General features: G+C 47.4%; 1 protein-coding gene across 1 annotated transcript; it reads left to right on the forward strand.

The window, feature by feature from the left end:
• Positions 1–33: 33 nt before the first annotated feature.
• On the forward strand, positions 34–18,616 carry sf3a1 (splicing factor 3a, subunit 1). The gene is made up of 15 exons (XM_062542256.1): positions 34–289; positions 787–902; positions 1,007–1,217; positions 1,644–1,901; positions 4,638–4,712; positions 5,093–5,243; positions 5,758–5,954; positions 8,819–8,936; positions 9,279–9,586; positions 11,462–11,713; positions 14,246–14,483; positions 15,827–15,987; positions 16,184–16,285; positions 17,396–17,467; positions 17,607–18,616. The coding sequence occupies exons 1-15, from the start codon at positions 242–244 to the stop codon at positions 17,706–17,708; spliced, it is 2,409 nt and encodes an 802-aa protein (XP_062398240.1). The 5' UTR covers positions 34–241; the 3' UTR covers positions 17,709–18,616.
• The last annotated feature ends 1,222 nt before the right edge of the window (positions 18,617–19,838 follow it).

The raw sequence follows: 19,838 nt of genomic DNA on the forward strand, positions 1-19,838 counted from the left end.
AATCCCACAATGCTCCTCAACCTCTGTATTACCGGAAGTAGAAATAAATCATATCCTGGCTGCGAGTGGGACTCGGAAACACGTCGGGCATGAACAAAAATCTTTTGAATGTCTAAACTTTGAACTTTTATAGTTGCTTGAGTGGAAAATCTGCTGTGGGAGTGTAAATAGAAACAATACGCGGCCCCTTTTGGTGTCTTTATTGAGTTAGAGGGAGAGCTGTGAACTCTGTGCCTCAGTCATGCCGCCTGGGCCTGTACAAATTGTCCAGCCGGAGCCCAACAATAAGGTGAGCGCATTAGCTTGTTCACGTAAATGAAGCATTAAAAAAGTTTCCTGCAATAATTATTTCGATGATTCGCTTGAAATATGTAACTATTGGTTATTTTTGCTGTATTTTCCGCATTGAAAGTACCAGTAAATGTCAGCCTCTTGGTGTCTCCAACGGTAGCCGTGATTAGCAAACTTAGTTAGCTTTGCTAGCTGCAGTATGGTCGCCAACGTTAGCGTTTGAAACGTTGGCGAGTTATTTAACTACGTAGTTGACGTTGAGTCGTTGACCCCTCACTTTTTGTGTGCATTATGGAATTTCTTCGCTGATATAACCTTATTGTACGTTGTTAACTTTGATAACCTTACTTTCAGTCGTAAGGGTTGAACATGTTTACACATGCTATGTGTAATATGGCTGTTTAAAGTTACTACTAGACCAATAAAGTGTCACACTGAGATTAATAGTAATGAGAACCTCACTTCTATAAAAAAATAATCTCAATTTCACTTCAGCCAGAAGAGGCTGTTGTTAAAGATGACACTCCAGCGACGAAGCCCATCGTCGGGATCATCTACCCTCCTCCCGAGGTCCGAAACATCGTTGACAAGACGGCGAGTTTCGTAGCCAGGTATGTTGTCAAAGCTTAAACCTGCCAGAGCTAAATTCTGTAATGAGTGAAGTAGCCCACGGTTCTGGTGCTGTTCACAACATCTACTTTTGTTCATATTGCAGGAATGGACCAGAGTTTGAGGCCAGGATCCGTCAGAACGAGATCAACAACCCCAAGTTCAACTTCCTGAACCCCAACGACCCTTACCATGCCTACTACCGCCACAAGGTCAACGAGTTCAAGGAGGGCAAGGCCCAGGAGCCGTCTGCGGCCGTGCCCAAGGTCATGCAGCAGCAGGCCATGCAGCAGTCCTCGCAGCAGCTGCCACAGAAGGTCAGTGTTGTCCCCTTGGGGATCAATAAAGTATCTATCTCTCTATCTATCTATCTATCTATCTAGTCTGGCACTGGACGTCCACCTAGTAGCCTCCTGCATCCACCTAGTAGCCTCGTGATACTGGACGTGCCCCTAGTAGCCTCGTGATACTGGACGTCCACCTAGTAGCCTCGTGATACTGGACGTGCCCCTAGTAGCCTCCTGCATCCACCTAGTAGCCTCCTGATACTGGACGTCTACCTAGTAGCCATCCATAACCAGTTATTCTCATACCGCTAGTATCTAGTCATTCTCATGCTGCTAGTAGGAGAACAGTTGGGTGGGGGGGGGTTGGGGTCTAACCAGAGATGGAGAGTATGCTGTCTATTCAGGGCTTTCCTGATGTTGTTGTTGTTGTTGTTGTTGTTCGTGTGTGGCGTGCAGGTGCAGGCGCAGGTGATCCAGGAGTCGGTGGTGCCGAAGGAGCCGCCTCCAGAGTTCGAGTTCATCGCCGACCCGCCGTCCATCTCGGCCTTTGACCTGGACGTGGTCAAGCTCACGGCCCAGTTCGTGGCGCGCAACGGACGCCAGTTCCTCACGCAGCTCATGCAGAAGGAGCAGCGCAACTACCAGTTCGACTTCCTGCGCCCGCAACACAGCCTCTTCAACTACTTCACCAAGCTCGTGGAGCAGTACACCAAGGTACACACACACACACACACACACACACACACACACACACACACACACCTGCGCCCGCAACACAGCCTCTTCAACTACTTCACCAAGCTCGTGGAGCAGTACACCAAGGTACACACACACACACACACACACACACACACACACACCTGCCCCCGCAACACAGCCTCTTCAACTACTTCACCAAGCTCGTGGAGCAGTACACCAAGGTACACACACACACACACACACCTGCGGCCGCAACACAGCCTCTTCAACTACTTCACCAAGCTCGTGGAGCAGTACACCAAGGTACACACACACACACACACACACACACACTAGGGGTGGCACGGTTCACAAAATCCACGGTTCGGTTCGTATCACGGTTTAGGGTCACGGTTTTCGGTTCGGTACGGTTCTTGTTGTTATTTTTTCTTTTACTCTTTAACACTCCAGAAACATATTTCAGCATATAGCTTAATCATCCACAATTAGGCTAGAGTATTTAGAGAATAGTTATCATGTAATAATGCACAAACTGAATTTGACTTCACATAAAGCACATTATTGTCTCAGGAAACTTTAAGCTTCAGTTGAGATTTTGATAAAGCAAGAGGGAAGACATTGATGATTTCAACAATCTTTTAATTTATTTGGCAGGGATGGTGCACCAGCACAAAATGTAGGTCGTCCACCCATATTTTTCATTGCATCGCCTTTTCATCGCTCTCCTTTCATATAGTGTGAATGATTTTTTAACAAGATGTAAAGCTTGTCTTTATTTGAAACACACACACATTATGTAATTATTTATACATTCTATATACTGACATGTCTGATATTCATAACAGCAAACTTTATGCAGATTATATAGCCTACTATTCATTATAACTCCACCTCTTAAATTCAGCTGTCTGGCTGAAGCCTCACAATATTGTAGCCTAAACAAAGTAGCAGGCTAAGCTCATCATAACCTACTGGTTGGACTGTTCAGTTTCCCCGTTTCAAGGTAAGCTAATACTTTTTCTCCTTGGGACAGGCCCTTTTAAGCTTTGGAGTTGAAAACATTGGTATTGAGATATGTTGAATGCAATAGCCTTCTAATGATGCTAACCGTTTTTAACAGTAATTTAGCTAATCGTCTTCTGTGCGTCATTGCGTGTTGTGTTCATGTAATACAGTATACATACATACTTTTACAGTTCTAATTCTATTACTTTGGATGCCTGTTTTACGTTGCACTTTTGACACTGTAAGGCCACCGTAGGTGCGCGCTAATTGTGTGAGGTTTTGGAGAAAATAAACAAGTGCGTTGCTGCATCCATGAAGTGAAGACTAGTCGTTATTTTAGCAACATAACATTGCGTTCACGATTGTGAATGTTCTATTTGGATTACTGTGCATGTCGAGGGCGGGTGTCCATTGAACGCGCAAGGAGAATGAGTCTACTTCTACTGTTTGGTGAAGTTGCACGCATAGTCTACAGTTGCGGAAGAACATGCTTCCACCCGAGCAGGGTCAGGTGCATCAGTTTGACCACGCTAGGGATGATCTCTTGCACTTGCCATTTCTAAAACCTTGCGCGCAGCACTCAAAACGCCATACTCCTACTCTCGCACGTAAGGGAAACACGTCGTCACATATGGGAATCAATTGCGCATGCCATAACTAGCCTGAACCGTAGGACCGTACGACGAACACACACTCCGAACCGTGACATGCGAACCGCACGGTTCGGAGCATTTTTCAAAAACCGTGCCACCCCTAACACACACACACACACACACACACACACACCTGCGCCCGCAACACAGCCTCTTCAACTACTTCACCAAGCTCGTGGAGCAGTACACCAAGGTACACACACACACACACACACACACACACACACACACACACACACACACACACACACACACACACACACACACACCTGCGCCCGCAACACAGCCTCTTCAACTACTTCACCAAGCTCGTGGAGCAGTACACCAAGGTACACACACACACACACACACACACACACACACACACACACACACACACACACACACCTGCGCCCGCAACACAGCCTCTTCAACTACTTCACCAAGCTCGTGGAGCAGTACACCAAGGTACACACACACACACACACACACACACACACACACACACACACACACACACACACCTGCGCCCGCAACACAGCCTCTTCAACTACTTCACCAAGCTCGTGGAGCAGTACACCAAGGTACACACACACACACACACACACACACACACACACACACACACACACACACACACTCACACACACCTGCGCCCGCAACACAGCCTCTTCAACTACTTCACCAAGCTCGTGGAGCAGTACACCAAGGTACACACACACACACACACACACACACACACACACACACACACACACACACACACTCACACACACCTGCGCCCGCAACACAGCCTCTTCAACTACTTCACCAAGCTAGTGGAGCAGTACACCAAGGTACACACACACACACACACTCCTGCGGCCGCAACACAGCCTCTTCAACTACTTTACCAAGCTAGTGGAGCAGTACACCAAGGTACACACACACACACACACAAAAAGGCCTTCTATATAACAGCTATTGTGTTCTAGGTGTTGATCCCCCCCCTAAAGGTCTCCTGTTCTTGTGTTCTAGGTGTTGGATCTTCTGTTCTTGTGTTCTTGTGTTCTTGTGTTCTCCTGTTCTTGTGTTCTAGGTGTTGATCTCCTGTTCTTGTGTTCCTGTGTTCTAGGTGTTGATCCCCCCTAAAGGTCTCCTGTTGAAGCTGAAGAAGGAAGCTGAGAACCCACGAGAGGTCATGGATCAGGTGAGACGTGTGTGTGTGTGTGTGTGTGTGTGTGTGTGTGTGTGTGTGTGTGTGTGTGTGTGTGTTAAGAGGTTATGGATCAGATAAGACTGGACAGTGCTGGCCTTATTGATTTCATTTGTTGGTTGGTTGGTTAGTTTGAGGTGATAACCTGTGTCCACTAGAATGGGTAAAAACATGTGTTCCTCCTCAGGTACCGTGTTGAGTGTGTGTTTCCTCTCAGGTGCGCTACTGTGTTGAGTGTGTGTGTTTATATGTGTGTGTTCCTCCTCAGGTGCGCTACCGTTTGGAGTGTGTTTATGTGTGTGTGTGTGTGTGTTGTTGTCAGGTGTGCTACCGTGTTGAGTGTGTGTTTATGTGTGTGTGTGTGTGTTCCTCAGGTGCGCTACCGCGTGGAGTGGGCGAAGTTTCAGGAGCGCGAGCGCAAGAAGGAGGAGGAGGAGCGGGAGAAGGAGCGCGTGGCGTACGCTCAGATCGACTGGCACGACTTCGTTGTCGTGGAAACCGTGGACTTCCAGCCCAACGAGCAAGGTGAATTGTAGTGCACTCTGGGTAACGAGCAGGTGTAGTGCACTCTGGGTAATGAGCAGGTGTAGTGCACTCTGGGTAATGAGCAGGTGTAGTGCACTCTGGGTAACGAGCAGGTGTAGTGCACTCTGGGTAATGAGCAGGAGAAGTGCATTCTGGGTAATGAGTAGGTGAAGTGCACTCTGGGTAACGAGCAGGAGAAGTGCACTCTGGGTAGCGAGCAGGAGAAGTGCACTATGGGTAACGAGCAGGTGAGCTTAGAATTCTTTTACAGATGTTTTGTAACATTCTAACTAAGGAGTGCCTTGGTCTGAGAACTTTTTTTTTACTTCTGGATGTTTTGTAACCTTTTAAAATTATAAGATATTTCTAATGTCTTAGCGTTCAACTCTGTTATGAGATATTTCTAAGGTCTTAGTGTTCAACTCTGTTACGTTCCAAGACTGAGCACCTCAGGAAGCCCCACGCACCACAGAAGTGTGTGCCTCTGTGATGACTTCCTGTGTGTGCTGCACAGGTAACTTCCCCCCTCCCACCACCCCGGAGGAGCTGGGCGCTCGGCTGCTGATCCAGGAGCGCTACGAGAAGTACGGCGAGAGCGAGGAGGTGGAGATGGAGGTGGAGAGCGAAGACGAGGATGACGAGCGCGAAGACCGCGACGAAGGACACGCCACTCAGCCCGACCAGGACACCCAGCTGCAGGACATGGACGAGGTCAGTAGAGTAGAACTCTCAGTAGAGTAGAACACTCATTAGAGTAGAACTCTCAGCTGCAGGACATGAGGTCAGTAGAACACTCAGCTTCAGGACATGAGGTCAGGAGGTCAGCAGGAGTCTCCTTAAGGCCTGAACACAACAACCCGATAATCGGCCGTCGGGGACTCGAGTCTGTTTGGTGTGTCCCGTACCGTCGCCAGTCGGCGTTGTGGCTAATTTTGGCCAGTTTGGCTAAAACTACATTTCTGAACGTGTGTTATTTCAGGTTATTTCCCATTCACTTTTCGTTTACTGTGCTAATATTAGCTAGCAAGCTAGCTAGGTTAACGGGCGAGAAGTTATTTATTCTGTGCCCAAGAGAGTGTTTTGTTGGCCTCACACACAAGCAATGGCAATAAAATAATACACACTATATAATTATCTTTATATCTTCTTATTGCTTAATCAGATAAGTCCGAAAACTAGTGGCAATTAGTTTTGCGAATGCTTCATGATATCTACTTGGCTCGGCTGACTCTGAAGCCTGCAGTTATGGGTAATGTATCACAGTTCACGCACGCGTAGAACATACAATCGGCATCGGCGTCGCTTCGGTGTGTCCAGTGACACTTTTCAACGACCAGGGGAGACGAGAGCCCGATTGATAGTCCGACTGCTTTTCTGCCGGGTTGGTGTGTTCAGGCCTTTAGGATATTCACTTGAATGTTTTTAAACTGAATTTGAACTGAATCGTATTTGAGTGGATGATGTGATGGTCGTATTTGAGTGGATGTGCGCTGACTGCCGTGATGGGCATATTTGAGTGCATGTGTGCTGACTGTTGTGCTGGCGATATTTGAGTGGATATGTCATGTGTGCTGACTGCTGTTGTGATGGTCGTATTTGAGGGGATGGATGTGCGCTAACTGGCGTGATGGGCATATTTGAGTAGATGTGCGCTGACTGGCGTGATGGGCATATTTGAGTAGATGTGCGCTGACTGGCGTGATGGGCATATTTGAGTAGATGTGCGCTGACTGGCGTGATGGGCATATTTGAGTAGATGTGCGCTGACTGTTGTGATGGTCGTGTTTGAGTGGATGGATGTGCGCTAACTGGCGTGATGGTGATATTTGAGTGGATGTGCGCTGACTGGCGTGATGGTGATATTTGAGTGGATGTGCGCTAACTGGCGTGATGGGCATATTTGAGTGGATGGATGTGCGCTAACTGGCGTGATGGGCATATTTGAGTAGATGTGCGCTAACTGCTGTTGTGATGGCGATATTTGAGTGGATGTGCGCTAACTGGCGTGATGGGCATATTTGAGTAGATGTGCGCTAACTGGCGTGATGGGCATATTTGAGTAGATGTGCGCTAACTGGCGTGATGGGCATATTTGAGTAGATGTGCGCTAACTGGCGTGATGGGCATATTTGAGTAGATGTGCGCTAACTGGCGTGATGGTCGTATTTGAGTGGATGTGCGCTGACTGCTGTTGTGATGGTCGTATTTGTGTGGATGTGCGCTGACTGCTGTTGTGATGGTGATATTTGAGTGGATGTGCGCTGACTGGCGTGATGGTGATATTTGAGTGGATGTGCGCTGACTGGCGTGATGGGCATATTTGAGGGGATGTGCGCTAACTGGCGTGATGGGCATATTTGAGTGGATGGATGTGCGCTAACTGGCGTGATGGGCATATTTGAGTAGATGTGCGCTAACTGCTGTTGTGATGGCGATATTTGAGTGGATGTGCGCTAACTGGCGTGATGGGCATATTTGAGTAGATGTGCGCTAACTGGCGTGATGGGCATATTTGAGTAGATGTGCGCTAACTGGCGTGATGGTCGTATTTGAGTGGATGTGCGCTGACTGCTGTTGTGATGGTCGTATTTGAGTGGATGTGCGCTGACTGCTGTTGTGATGGTCGTATTTGAGTGGATGTGCGCTGACTGGCGTGATGGTGGTTTTTGAGTGGCTGGATGTGCGCTGACTGGCGTGATGGGCGTATTTGAGTAGATGTGCGCTGACTGGCGTGATGGTCGTATTTGAGTGGATGTGCGCTGACTGGCGTGATGGTCGTATTTGAGTGGATGGATGTGCGCTGACTGGCGTGATGGTCGTATTTGAGTGGCTGGATGTGCGCTAACTGGCGTGATGGTGATATTTGAGTGAATGTGCGCTAACTGGCGTGATGGTGATATTTGAGTGGCTGGATGTGCGCTAACTGGCGTGATGGGCGTATTTGAGTGGATGGATGTGCGCTGACTGGCGTGATGGGCATATTTGAGTGGATGTGCGCTGACTGGCGTGATGGTGATATTTGAGTGGATGGATGTGCGCTAACTGGCGTGATGGCGATATTTGAGTGGATGTGCGCTGACTGGCGTGATGGGCGTATTTGAGTGGATGGATGTGCGCTGACTGGCGTGATGGGCATATTTGAGTGGCTGGATGTGCGCTGACTGGCGTGATGGTCGTATTTGAGTGGCTAGATGTGCGCTGACTGGCGTGATGGGCGTATTTGAGTGGATGTGCGCTGACTGGCGTGATGGGCATATTAGAGTAGATGTGCGCTGACTGGCGTGATGGGCATATTAGAGTGGATGGATGTGCGCTGACTGGCGTGATGGGCATATTAGAGTGGCTGGATGTGCGCTAACTGGCGTGGCGTTGTGTGCGCTAACTGGCGTGATGGGCGTATTTGAGTGGCTGGATGTGCGCTAACTGCTGTTGTGATGGTCGTATTTGAGTGTGTGGATGTGCGCTGACTGGCGTGATGGTGATATTTGTGTGGATGTGTCATGTGTGCTGACTGCTGTTGTCATGGTGATATTTGAGTGCATGTGCGCTAACTGGCGTGGCGTTGTGTGTTTCAGGGTTCTGATGAGGAGGATGACGGCATGAAGGCTCCGCTGCCCCCAGACAACCCCATGCCCCCCCCTCTGCCCCCCACCCCCGACCACGTCATCATCCGCAAGGACTACGACCCCAAGGGTGAGGCTCACGCCGTTACCATGACATCACATGCGCTCACTCCTCATGGTGGCAAAAGCTAACCTGTTTATTCTCTCTCTCTCTTTTATTCTCTCACTCTTTCTCTCTCCCTTTCCCTCCCTCTCTCTCTCACTTTTTGTTTTTGTTTGTTATTCTTGCACACACACACACACTCCTGCCCACACACACACACTCCTACACACACACACACACACACACACACACACTCCTACACACACACACACACACACACACACACACACACACACACACACACACACACACACACACACACTCCTACACACACACGCACTCCTACACACTCTTTCCACACACACCCAGCGTCTAAGCCGCAGCCGTCGGTGGTGGCCCCAGACGAGTACCTGATCTCCCCCATCACGGGCGAGCGCATCCAGGCCAGCAAGATGCAGGAGCACATGCGCATCGGCCTGCTGGACCCGCGCTGGCTGGAGCAGCGCGACCGCAGCCTGCGCGAGCGCCAGGTGGAGGACGAGGTGTACGCGCCCGGCCTCGACATCGAGAGCAGCCTGAAGCAGCTGGCCGAGAGGCGTACCGACATCTTCGGCGTGGAGGAGACGGCCATCGGAAAGAAGATCGGAGAGGAGGAGATCCAGAAGCCAGAGGAGAAGGTGAGTGCTGGTGTGTGTGTGTGTGTGTGTGTGTGTGTGTGTGTGTGTGTGTGTGTGTGTGTGTGTGTGTGTGTGTGTGTGTGTGTGTGTGTGTGTGTGTGTGTGTGTGTGTGTGTGTGTGAGTGAGTGAGTGCTGGTCCCAGGGCCAGCTCATATAATCAAGGCTCCCACCAAGTGTGGAACGCGAATTTAGAATGGACTTGGAGGATTTACTGTGGTGGCTGTATTGTGCCATTCATTATATAGCAGATCATGGAGATGGACATATCTAACGTTTATATATAGCAGATCATGGAGATAGACATCTCTAACGTTTATATAGCAGATCATGGAGATAGATATCCCTAACGTTTATTCGTTATATAGCAGATCATGGAGATGGACATATCTAACGTTTATATAGCAGATCATGGAGATAGACATATCTAACGTTTATATAGCAGATCATGGAGATAGACATCTCTAACGTTTATATATAGCAGATCATGGAGATGGACATCTCTAACGTTTATATAGCAGATCATGGAGATAGATATCCCTAACGTTTATTCGTTATATAGCAGATCATGGAGATGGACATATCTAACGTTTATATAGCAGATCATGGAGATAGATATCCCTAACGTTTATTCGTTATATAGCAGATCATGGAGATGGACATATCTAACGTTTATATAGCAGATCATGGAGATAGATATCCCTAACGTTTATTCGTTATATAGCAGATTATGGAGATAGATATCCCTAACGTTTATTCGTTATATAGCAGATCATGGAGATGGACATATCTAACGTTTATATATAGCAGATCATGGAGATAGACATCTCTAACGTTTATATAGCAGATCATGGAGATAGATATCCCTAACGTTTATATATATAGCAGATCATGGAGATGGACATATCTAACGTTAATATAGCAGATCATGGAGATAGACATCTCTAACGTTTATGTATAGCAGATCATGGAGATAGATATCTCTAACGTTTATTCGTTATATAGCAGATCATGGAGATAGATATCTCTGACGTTTATATAGCAGATCATGGAGATGGACATATCTAACGTTTATATAGCAGATCATGGAGATGGACATATCTAACGTTTATATAGCAGATCATGGAGATGGACATAGCTAACGTTTATATAGTAGATCATGGAGATAGATATCTCTAACGTTTATTCGTTATATAGCAGATCATGGAGATAGATATCTCTAACGTTTATATAGGAGATCATGGAGATAAACATCTCTAACGTTTATATAGCAGATCATGGAGATAGATATCTCTAACGTTTATATAGCAGATCATGGAGATGGACATATCTAACGTTTATATAGCAGATCATGGAGATGGACATATCTAACGTTTATATAGCAGATCATGGAGATGGACATATATAATGTTTATATAGTAGATCATGGAGATAGATATCTCTAACGTTTATTCGTATATAGCAGATCATGGAGATAGATATATTTAACGTTTATATAGCAGATCATGGAGATGGACATATCTAACGTTTATATAGCAGATCATGGAGATAGACATCTGTAACGTTTATATAGCAGATCATGGAGATAGATATCCCTAACGTTTATATATAGCAGATCATGGAGATGGACATATCTAACGTTTATATAGCAGATCATGGAGATAGATATCTCTAACGTTTATAGCAGATTATGGAGATGGATATCCCTAACGTTTATTCATTCGTGTCTGTGTCTCTGTCTCTGTCTCTGTCTCTGTCTCTGTGTCTGTGTCTGTGTCTGTGTGTCTGTCTGTCTCTGTCTGTGTCTGTGTCTCTGTGTGTTTGTGTCTGTGTCTGTGTCTCTGTCTGTGTCTCTGTCTCTCTGTGTGTGTGTGTAGGTGACGTGGGACGGGCACTCTGGCAGCATGGCGCGTACTCAGCAGGCGGCGCAGGCCAACATCACGCTGCAGGAGCAGATCGAGGCGATCCACAAGGCCAAGGGGCTGGTGCAGGAGGACGACGCCAAGGACAAGATCGGCCCCAGCAAGCCCAGCGACGGGCCCCCGCAGGGGGGCATGCTGCCCACGCCCTCCATACCACCCTCCATGCCCAAGCCACCAAGCGCCAGCGCGCCACGCACCACACACACCGTGAGTACCGCACACACACACACACACACACACACACACACACACACACACACACACACACACACACACACACACACACACACACACACACACACACACACACACACATACACACACTGCCCACTTCCTCCTTCCTCCATACCACCCTCCATGTAGTCTAGGTCCTGGGTAAGATTTGTATGCGCTTCATTTAGCGGAGAATATCTCAACTGACTAGACTAATATCACCCCACTGAACAACGTGGGATGTGTGCCAAGATCTCTATCCGGGACGACAGTCCTGAAAATGACCACAATAGGTGACACTATAGATCACTATTATTACACTGGAGGTGAAGGGGACTTTTTTTCCCCTTTATAGATATCCTCATAAACTTCTACCAGATTAATGTTCATATTAAGAGAAATACTTTTTGTATTACACTTTGTCTAAAAAAAACAAAAATGTAAATATGCAAATGAGACAATATCTCATTAGATGTGCGTACATACACTCTTGAAGCAACAGCTTTTCTGAGGAGATCACAATGTTTACAATGACAGTTGTGACATGCTGGCTGTAGGCATGAAACATGAACGGGGAGACCACGCAGAGATTCCAAAAGAATAAGGGAATTTATTAAGTAAAGATAATTAACAAAGACTAAATGAGAAAGATATAAAGTGACGTAGTGTAAGTCAGTATATTGGAAGTAACCAAAGGTGTCATGCAAAAATCAGTCTAGGGGTTCTAACAACGGAATCCAAACGCCGGGAGGAGGAAGCAGAGCGAGACTGTTGGGACCAGTGTAGACGCAGCAGAAGCAGTGTGCTGTTGATAACAGGTGGCCTGCGCAATTAGCGGGGTCAGGTCAGGTCAGGAGGGACAGGTCGTGAACAAAGTTATTTTTCTATGTATTTATCACGCTGGAAAATACGATTTCAATGTGGGAATGTTAGAAAGACGTGTGCCTTGTAGAATATGGGTTCGTTACTTGCATTGCTGAATGTAGGGCTAAGGGAATGGTCATAATCCGAGATAAGGTTTATTTCTCCCGTTTGCCTCCTAAATGGGAGTGGCACTACGTCACAGGGAAACCGGAATTGACCCTCATATGAGTCGTCTCGCTTTATAAACCGTCTCTGGCGTGACTGTTGGGAGATGCAGGCCTTTTACACTCCTGCCCATCAGGTGCACCTAATCAGCACCACCTGCTCAGGATAGTGCGAGGGGACAGAGAGGGAGAGAGCATAGGCACACCAAGACAGGGCGGCGTCAAAAACCCACCAGTATCCGTCACACAGCAATGTAGTATAAGAATTCTGGTTTGATATTTGGGGGTCTAGCAGCGAAGCTGCAGAGTTTATATACGCATAAGCGCTCACTCAGTACAGCCAATCAAATGACTGCGAAGCCGCCAAACAGGAAGTGATCTCACCAACGCTTTGATGCATGAAGTTCAAACATTGGTAGGGGACTCGTTAACTGATTGTGTTGACACACTAGGAAATTGGCATAGTTTGGACTCTGTAGGTCGCGCTGTGATACAGGAAGTGAGCTCGTAGCTCAGCAACGCTTTGATGTACGAAGTTCAAACTTGGTACGTACAGAGAATGTCTAATAAGGGGAGAAGGACCACTAGCGAAATACTTCCGCATGGTACTGCAACTAGAGGGCGATCGCGAGCAAGTGATGAATGAATGGGTGGCAATGGAGCTGAACCCCCCAGTACCACATTTGTCTTTATATAATTTTTTCTCCTGAAATTGCATTAATGCATGCGATGCAGGATAACTTGACTTGACAATTAGCTGACCAATGCAATTTTCCATATGTGTTGTTATTCCTAAAAACCCTTTCAAAGTGCTCATGTCACGTGACACAAGCGAACCACTTTACGGCCATAGACCTAAAAGAAGGTTCAGCTTCACGACGGTCGTAATCGGTCGCGATTGTCGCGAGCATCCATGAGCTAAATGCTAGCATGTTACAGGGAAAACGGCCCATCCTATGAAAAGCAGAAAGGACATGAGTGACTTTTTATTTCATTTCCAGTGGAAAACCTATACTCAGGTAGCTACTACGACAATGTACATTAAGAAATGAAGTTGTCAACTGTGAAAAAAACGAGTTCTAGCCGCTTAGCCCCATAGACCACAATTCATTTATCACTTGCTCGGCAACGCCCCTAGCGGAATTTCAACAGATTGCAGGAACAATCTGGTACAATGGAGTTAATAGGAAGTGGACCGGCTCTCCCTAAAGGGGCTCTGGTACGTAGACTTGGTACCTGATTGTGAGGACGTGCTAGGAAATTGGCATTATTTGGCATCCATGGGGGGGATGTGATACAGGAAGTGAGCTCATATCTCAGCAACGTTTTGTTAATTATTATAATACTTGTGTGTGTGTTGTGTTCTAACCCGTCTCTCCCCCCCCAGATGTCCCAGCCAGTGCGCACGACGCTGCTGTATTAAAACACATCTCAGGTGTGTGTGTATAGTGTGTGTGTGTGTGTAGTGTTCTAACCCATCTCTCTCCCCCCCCCCCAGATGTCCCAGCCGGTGCGCACGACGCTGCTGTCGGCGGTGCCGGTGTTGCCCCGCCCCCCCATGGCCCCCGTGGTGCGCTTGGCCCCCGGGCAGGTGCTCGCCCCCATGCCCCCCATGCTGCACACACACACACACACACACACACACGCACACGCGCCGCGCATCAACGTGGTGCCCATGCCACCCTCCGGACCCCACATCATGACCCCGCGACCCCCGCCCATGGTGGTGCCCACAGGTACGTACACACACACACACACACACACACACACACACACACACACACACACACCACATCATGACCCCGCGACCCCCACCCATGGTGGTGCCCACAGGTACACACACACAAACACACACACACACACACACACACACACACACACACACACACACACACACACATCATGACCCCGCGACCCCCACCCATGGTGGTGCCCACAGGTACACACTCACACACACACACACACACACACACACACACACACACACACACACACACACACACACACACACACACACACATCATGACCCCGCGACCCCCACCCATGGTGGTGTCCACAGGTACACTCACGCAGATTTCTTTAAGTTGTTTGAAAGGCTTTTATTTTCACACGTGACATTATGAAGCATTCTGCATTTCATCCTTAGCATAACAGCGCTACTAAGTTAGCTTAGAACATGAGACTCAAGCAAGCCTCACAGGCACTCAATTCCACTTGCACAACACCAACACAGTGTTGGGACACGACTGATAAGTCTACACAGTTAATGCATGCTGATGGTGGATTAGTGACTTCATCTCACTCATATCCAGACCTGTATTGGCCGCAGTACTGGCCATGTCCACCAGGTGGTGCTGAGTTTCAGCACATTAGCGCTCCTGCTACACGGTTAGCTCACTAGTGCTGCACACACTTCTATGCGCAGGTATGCAGCTAGCTTAAGCAGCTAGGAAGAGTGGCTGACTGGTTTAGTGTTAGCTGGATTCTGTAGTTAAATCTCTGTTCTTCTCTCCTCCCCCCTTCTCCTCCTCCTCTCTCCTCCTCCTCTCCTCCTCCTCCTCCTCTCCTCCTCCTCTTCCTCCTCCTCCTCTCCTCTCCTCTCCTCTCCTCCTCCTCCTCTCCTCCTCCTCTCCCTCCTCCTCCTCCTCTCCTCCTCCTCCTCCTCTCCTCCTCTCCTCTCCTCTCCTCCTCCTCTCCCTCCTCCTCCTCTCCTCTCCTCTCCCTCCTCCTCCTCTTCCTCCTCCTCCTCCTCTCCTCTCCTCCTCCTCTCCTCTCCTCTCTCCTCCTCCTCTCCTCCTCTCCTCTCCTCCTCCTCTCCTCTCCTCCTCTCTCCTCCTCCTCTTCCTCCTCCTCCTCTCCTCCTCCTCCTCTCCTCCTCTCCTCTCCTCCTCCTCCCCTCTCCTCCTCCTCTCCTCCTCCTCCTCTTCCTCTTCTCCCCTCCTCTCCTCCTCCTCCCCCCTCCTCTCCTCTCCTCCTCCTCTCCTCTCCTCTCCTCTCCTCCTCCTCCTCTTCTCTCCTCCTCCTCCTCCTCCTCCTCCTCCTCCTCCTCTCCTCCTCCTCCTCCTCTCCTCTCCTCCAGCATTTGTTCCGGCCCCCCCTGTTCCGCAGCCCCCCAGCTCCTCAGCTGCCCCCCTCCCCCCCGCTCACCCCCCTCCTCCTCACGAGGACGAGCCTGTCAGCAAGAAGATGAAGACCGAGGACAACCTCATACCAGAGGAGGAGTACCTACGCAGAAACAAGGTACACACACACACACACACACACACACACACACACACACACACACACACACACACACACACACACACACACACACACACACACTCATACATAAAAATAAGCACACACTTACACATACACACAATCAAAGTGGTAATATAGAGGATCTCTTTGAGGATACATCACCTAACTAACACTCTCTCTCTCTCTCTCTCAGGGTCCTGTCACAGTGAAAGTTCAGGTCCCCAACATGCAGGACAAGACCGAATGGAAGCTGAGTGGACAGATCCTCAGTTTCACCGTGCCCCTCACAGACCAGGTAACACACACACACACACACTCCCTGCCTGCATCTCTCCTCCTCTGACATGAGTCCCTTTCCCACATGAGCGAGACATCCGGATGTCAAACGGATATCAAACGGGTGGCTGTATGTGGGAACGCAAAACTCGGGTATTTTCTTACCCGGAACTCACCCTACTAGCCCCCTAGTACTACTTCTAGATGTTACCCGGGTGCGCTTAGGTGGGAACGCAGCCGGCACAGTTCTGGGTAGAGATGGGGGGGCGTACCGATGACGTATAGAAATGCGCCCTTGCAGCCTGCTTGCAGCCTGCTTGCAGCACGAGGCAGAAAGTACACATTGCCATGGTAACGATAAACATTGCCCTACGAGTATGAACACAGACGAGAACACCGGAATACAGAAAACAGTGACATTTTGTTGTGTACGTACAATAAAAATTTAAACTGCAATCAACGTTGTTGTGTTTGTTGCAGGACAGGCAGGATTATCCTTGCAAACGTGAATAGCTTGAAGTGTTGTCGATTAGCTTGCAACTAGCTGTTTATTACAGTGGTTAGCAATTAACAGCTAATAGTTAACGTCGCTGTTATTTAGCATTGTTGGAGTTGGGAAGGAGCCTCAGACCTCTGTGTGCTGTTTATATTTTCCAGGTGTGTCATTATTTTCTTTTAATTTGTTATGTTGGATGTTTATACCAGAGAGGGTTGAAGTAGAGCTTTGTTTATAGCCTAGTGCTCCTGGCGTTAGCTATTTTTTCCTCTATGCTAGCTCCCGCTGACTAGCGAGCTAACTACTTCTGTTGTTTCATGATGTTTTGGATCTGATGTAAGTTCGCATCATCCAGGCAACACAGCACAACAACGCATTTATTTAGCGTCATCTCCCTCCCCCTGCACAAGCTGACATTGCCCCACCCCTCGCGGCTCCTACTCGGGTCTAGTGTGAACACAATTACCCGTATATCACTCGGACATAAAGCGCATGTGGGAAACGTCCGTGTCGTGCCTCCACCCGGGTAAATATGTCCGGGTAACTTCTAGAAGCTATGTGGGAAAGGGACTATGGTCTGGTGTGTTTGGTGTGAGCGGTGTCTTGATGGGCTCTTGTGTGTTTGACCTCCAGGTGTCCGTCATCAAGGTTAAGATCCACGAGGCCACAGGAATGCCTGCTGGCAAGCAGAAGCTCCAGTACGAGGTAATGACCCCTGCATGACCCTGCTGTGATGACCGCTGTTAGAGGGCTAACTGTTGTTTTCGCTCTGTCATTTTCTTTCATTAGCCCCCCCCTCTCTCCCTCTCTCTGTGTACTACTAACAGTGTACTTCTCTCCTCAGGGCATCTTCATTAAAGACTCCAACTCTCTGGCGTACTACAACATGAGCAACGGCTCCATCATCCATCTGGCCCTGAAGGAGAGAGGAGGCAGGAAGAAGTGAGCTGCGCCCAGCCCCCGGAACCCTCCGCAGCGTTCTGGAACCCTCCGCAGCGTTCTGGAGCCCTCCACAGCGTTCTGGAGCCTTCTGCAGCGTTCTGGAGCCTTCATCAAGGTTCAGCAGCCATGATTGTTTACCTTGTTCCACTACCCTAGTTTAACTTGCTTTTAGCGTTTTCTCACCCTGGATTCCTCTTAATCTGTAGACCTCTTGGCACAATTTATTCTGTCAACTGTTTTTAAGGATGTACATCAGCATGTTGAAAACTCTGATTAGTCGTAAAAAGTGTGTATTGGACTTTGTTGGCTGATTTGTTTTTAAAGCTTTGATTTCTAGAACTGGATTAGTTACTTAATTCCATCAACTTGTTGAGTTTTGTGTCTGGTCTGTGATTACTTAAGGACAAATTCCAAATTGTTATTCTGAAATAATCCACAAATATAGTTTCTAGAAATAGACATTTGTCAACCTTTTTGGAAAAGCTTAAGTTTGTCTCATTTGTACACAAAGTGGCTTGTTTTGTAAATGTGTGCTTGGGTTTGGCATTTGTGGGTAACAACGTGTCAAGCTGATAGTCCACATCATTGGAAGAAAAACCTCCAAAACCACAAGAATAATGCTAGCAACATGGTGCAAATACACAACTGGAGAGTTTATTCAAAACACACACACACATGCTGGTGTGAAATCAAGTCAATATGACCGAGCCCAAAACAAGAGTGTACACAAGTTGAAGCGATCTGAGCTATCTGGCCCCGTTGTGTGGTTGCGGTTCCTAGCTAGGATTAAAGTGGTGAAAGTAGTAAAGCAAAGCAGGGCTACTGTATGGCATTCTCTTTACTCTGTATCTTTACCCTCAATCTGCTATTGGTTACTGAAGATGAATAACCATTAAACAAATCAACCAAAAATGAGTGTGTGGCCATATGTTTTTGTCTGGATTGTTTTTGAGAGAGGGGGGGGGGATCTCCGCTTCTATGATCCATTGGTATATTTAGGTACAGACTTGAAGACCGACTTGTTTTCGGAATGATTGTTTGGATTGTTACAAGTGTGTACTGCATGCACATTAGTTTCATATATGAAAAAAAGAGCCAAACTGATGATATTTAAGGTCTTGGAAAAACGTTTTTGTTTCCACACGATCATCATTATTTTGTCTGCAAATGCAATACTTTTATTAATGTTGAACCAATATTTGAAATCTGCAACATTTAAAGATAAAAACGTTTTTTGGTAATGATCATAGGACTGATATGGAACGGGGGTACAGTAGCTGGGAACGTGAAAATCAACATGGGAATAGCTCAGTTTGAAGTCATTTTGTGTATAACGCGCCAATGCTGTATCCTGTTTCTTTACTACATTAATACACATACAGTGCCTATAGAAAGTCATCATACCCTTTTGAAATAGTTACTTTTTTTGTCTTACAGCCTGAAATCAAAACCCATTTTAAAAAAAATCTTTTCCAGTTTTATTAACAAATGTAGCTGTACAACATCAAAATAATGAAAAAAAAGTCAACAGTTCTGAAAATTAATAAAAAATGAAAAACTAGAATAACAGGGTTGGAAAAGTCATCATACCCCTGACTTAATACTTTGTAAAGCTCCCTTTTGCTTTCATTACAGCCATCAATCTGTTTGGATATGTCTCTATTATAGCTTTGCACACCTAGATAGGGGAATATTTGCCCAATTTTCCGTACAGAAATGTTAAAATTTAGTCAAATTCTGTAGGGAATGGCGATGGACTGCTATCTTCAAGTCAATCCACATATTTTCTATAAGATTTAAGTCAGGGCTCTGACTTTGCCACTCAAGGATATTCACCATCCTATCCTTAAGCCACTGCTTTGTTCTTTTGGCAGTATGTTTAGGATTATTGTCGTGTTGGAAGGCGAATGACCTCCCCATCCTCAGCTGTCTAGGAGAGGGACGCAGGTTTTCCTTAAGAATGTGGGTGTACTTGGCAGCATCCATTTTCCCTTCTATCCTGACCAATTGCCCAGTTCCCGCTGAAAAGAAACATCCCCACAACATAAAGTTGCCCCCACCATGCTTCACACTAGGTATGGTGTGTTTTGGGTGGTGTACTGTGTTGGTTTTCGCCAAACATTGCGCTTGGAGT

Source organism: Sardina pilchardus, chromosome 8 (genome assembly GCF_963854185.1).
Source record: "Sardina pilchardus chromosome 8, fSarPil1.1, whole genome shotgun sequence".
Taxonomy (NCBI): domain Eukaryota; kingdom Metazoa; phylum Chordata; class Actinopteri; order Clupeiformes; family Clupeidae; genus Sardina; species Sardina pilchardus.

What these genes read in the sequence shown, in the direction of transcription:
- sf3a1 (XM_062542256.1), top strand. Translation starts at nt 242, where the DNA reads ATGCCGCCTGGGCCTGTACAAATTGTCCAGCCGGAGCCCAACAATAAG. An exon ending in TCGTGGAGCAGTACACCAAG is followed by an intron (nt 1,902 to 4,637) that starts GTACACACACAC and finishes CCTGTGTTCTAG; the next exon opens with GTGTTGATCCCCCCTAAAGG. An exon ending in AGCTGCAGGACATGGACGAG is followed by an intron (nt 5,955 to 8,818) that starts GTCAGTAGAGTA and finishes TGTGTGTTTCAG; the next exon opens with GGTTCTGATGAGGAGGATGA.